The sequence below is a fragment of the Corvus brachyrhynchos genome, unplaced genomic scaffold (assembly GCF_000691975.1).
Source record: "Corvus brachyrhynchos isolate BGI_N302 unplaced genomic scaffold, ASM69197v1 scaffold1103, whole genome shotgun sequence".
Taxonomy (NCBI): Eukaryota; Metazoa; Chordata; class Aves; order Passeriformes; family Corvidae; genus Corvus; species Corvus brachyrhynchos.
The window spans coordinates 358263-359880 of record NW_008236980.1 but is presented as its reverse complement, the minus strand read 5'-3'; the positions used below and the strand labels follow the sequence as shown (position 1 = coordinate 359880).

Here is a 1618-nt window from a genome sequence, read left to right as displayed (position 1 = left end):
CGCCATGTTGTGCGGCACGCAGGGAACCACAACCCCCGGCGGCCTTTGCGCGAGAAGCACAACTTCCGGGTTGCCACGGCAACCGTTGCGGCCTAGGCCCGAACTGGAGCCTGGGGTGGAATTAACTCTGAAATTGGTGCTGGAAGCGGGACCGGGGCAGTCCCGGGGCCCGGCAACGAAGGAGTGAAGTGGGCAGAAAGCCTGCAGCCCGCTGTGGCCGTGGCAGAGGGGCAGGCTGGGCACACCCTGCTACTCACTGTCATGGTGTCACCCCCTTCCCACCATGGTGTCCCTTCATGTTATGTCACTCCTGGCCCACAGTACACCTTCCACCATCCCAGGTTGCTTCAAGCCCCGTCCAACTTGGCCTCGGGCACTTCCACAGCTTTCTGGGCAACCTGTGCCAGGGCCTCAGACCCTCACAGGGAGGAATTTCTTCCCAAAATCTCACCTAAACCCTTCTCCCAGGGAAGGAGATTCCTGGCTGGTACTGCCCCTGAGGCTGCTACTGTCCATCTCCTTGGGTTGTTCCTGGGGCTGGAGCTGTCCCAGACACTTCCCCCCTTCCTGGGACACCCACCAGGTTGGGACTTACCCTCTGCTAAGGAAGGAGCATGGGAATCTCCCTCCTTCTTCCCACCAGGGGGGCACAACCCTGGGCTGGCTGGCTGTGGAGTGGTTATTTTTTGGGGGTCCACCTAAACACCTCAGTCCCGTGCCCAGCAGAGGAATTATGTCCCTGTAAAAGATATCCAAGGGACTGCAGCTCCAACAGAGGAGTAAGATCTGGCTGGGTAATGCAATCCAGAAGGTCGGGAGCCTGCAGTGTGAGTGGGATGGGAGCTGTGGGTGGCCCCCCACCCATCCCACGCCATTCCAGGTTACTGCCAGCTCCGACGCTCCATTGCAGCCTTGGGATAGAAACTATTAATTTTATTGATAAAGCAACAGAAAAAGCTGGTGAATAAAGTCATTGATAACCAGAATAATTAACAGACATATCCTGTTATTTACGATTCTGCACACAGCAAAGCTGCTAATTAGGGCTAATAAACATCTGAATCCCACGGGACGCTGTCACACTTCCCACCCCACTGCAGAACATCACCACAACCCACAGCCACCTGCCTCACCCCTCTGTGCTCACTTTCAACTGATTTTATACCTCATTCTTCATTTTTTCCCCCCATTTCTGGAGAAAAAAATCCCACCTCCCTTTCTCCACCCCAGAGCTGATTTTTCCCCCTGCGTCGCAGTTGGGTGGCATTAAAACTGTGTGGCTGGACACCCCGCCTGGCTTTTTTTTGGGGGGGGATGCAACTCCCTGCCCTCCCCCTGCACCCCAAGGGCTTCACCCCGCCCCGTGCCCCCCCAGACAGCACACAGCACCCCTTCCTTCGCTCACACCAGCTTTAATCCGCCCGGTGTCCCTGGAATAGGGTCTGGGAGCGTCGGGAATGGTCCCCCCCATTCCCTCGGCGCGGCGCCTCAGAGCTCGTACTCGTGCCAGAGGCTGCGGGGGCACAACGGGGGTCAGCGGGAAGGGTGGGGGGCACCGGGACAGGATGCCCTGTGCCCCCCACGCACCCATCCCCCCCCACACCCACCCGTAGGGGAC

At 58.4% G+C, this 1618-nt stretch overlaps 1 protein-coding gene across 1 annotated transcript in view; it reads left to right on the top strand.

Moving 5' to 3' along the window:
* LOC103611862 (protein phosphatase Slingshot homolog 3-like) overlaps positions 1-96 on the top strand; it is a 4438-nt gene extending 4342 nt beyond the window's left edge. The window contains exon 10 of the mRNA XM_017728629.1: positions 23-96. Within this exon, the coding sequence (XP_017584118.1) occupies positions 23-96 (74 nt within the window). The remainder of the gene's footprint in view (positions 1-22) is intronic.
* Positions 97-1618: the final 1522 nt, after the last annotated feature.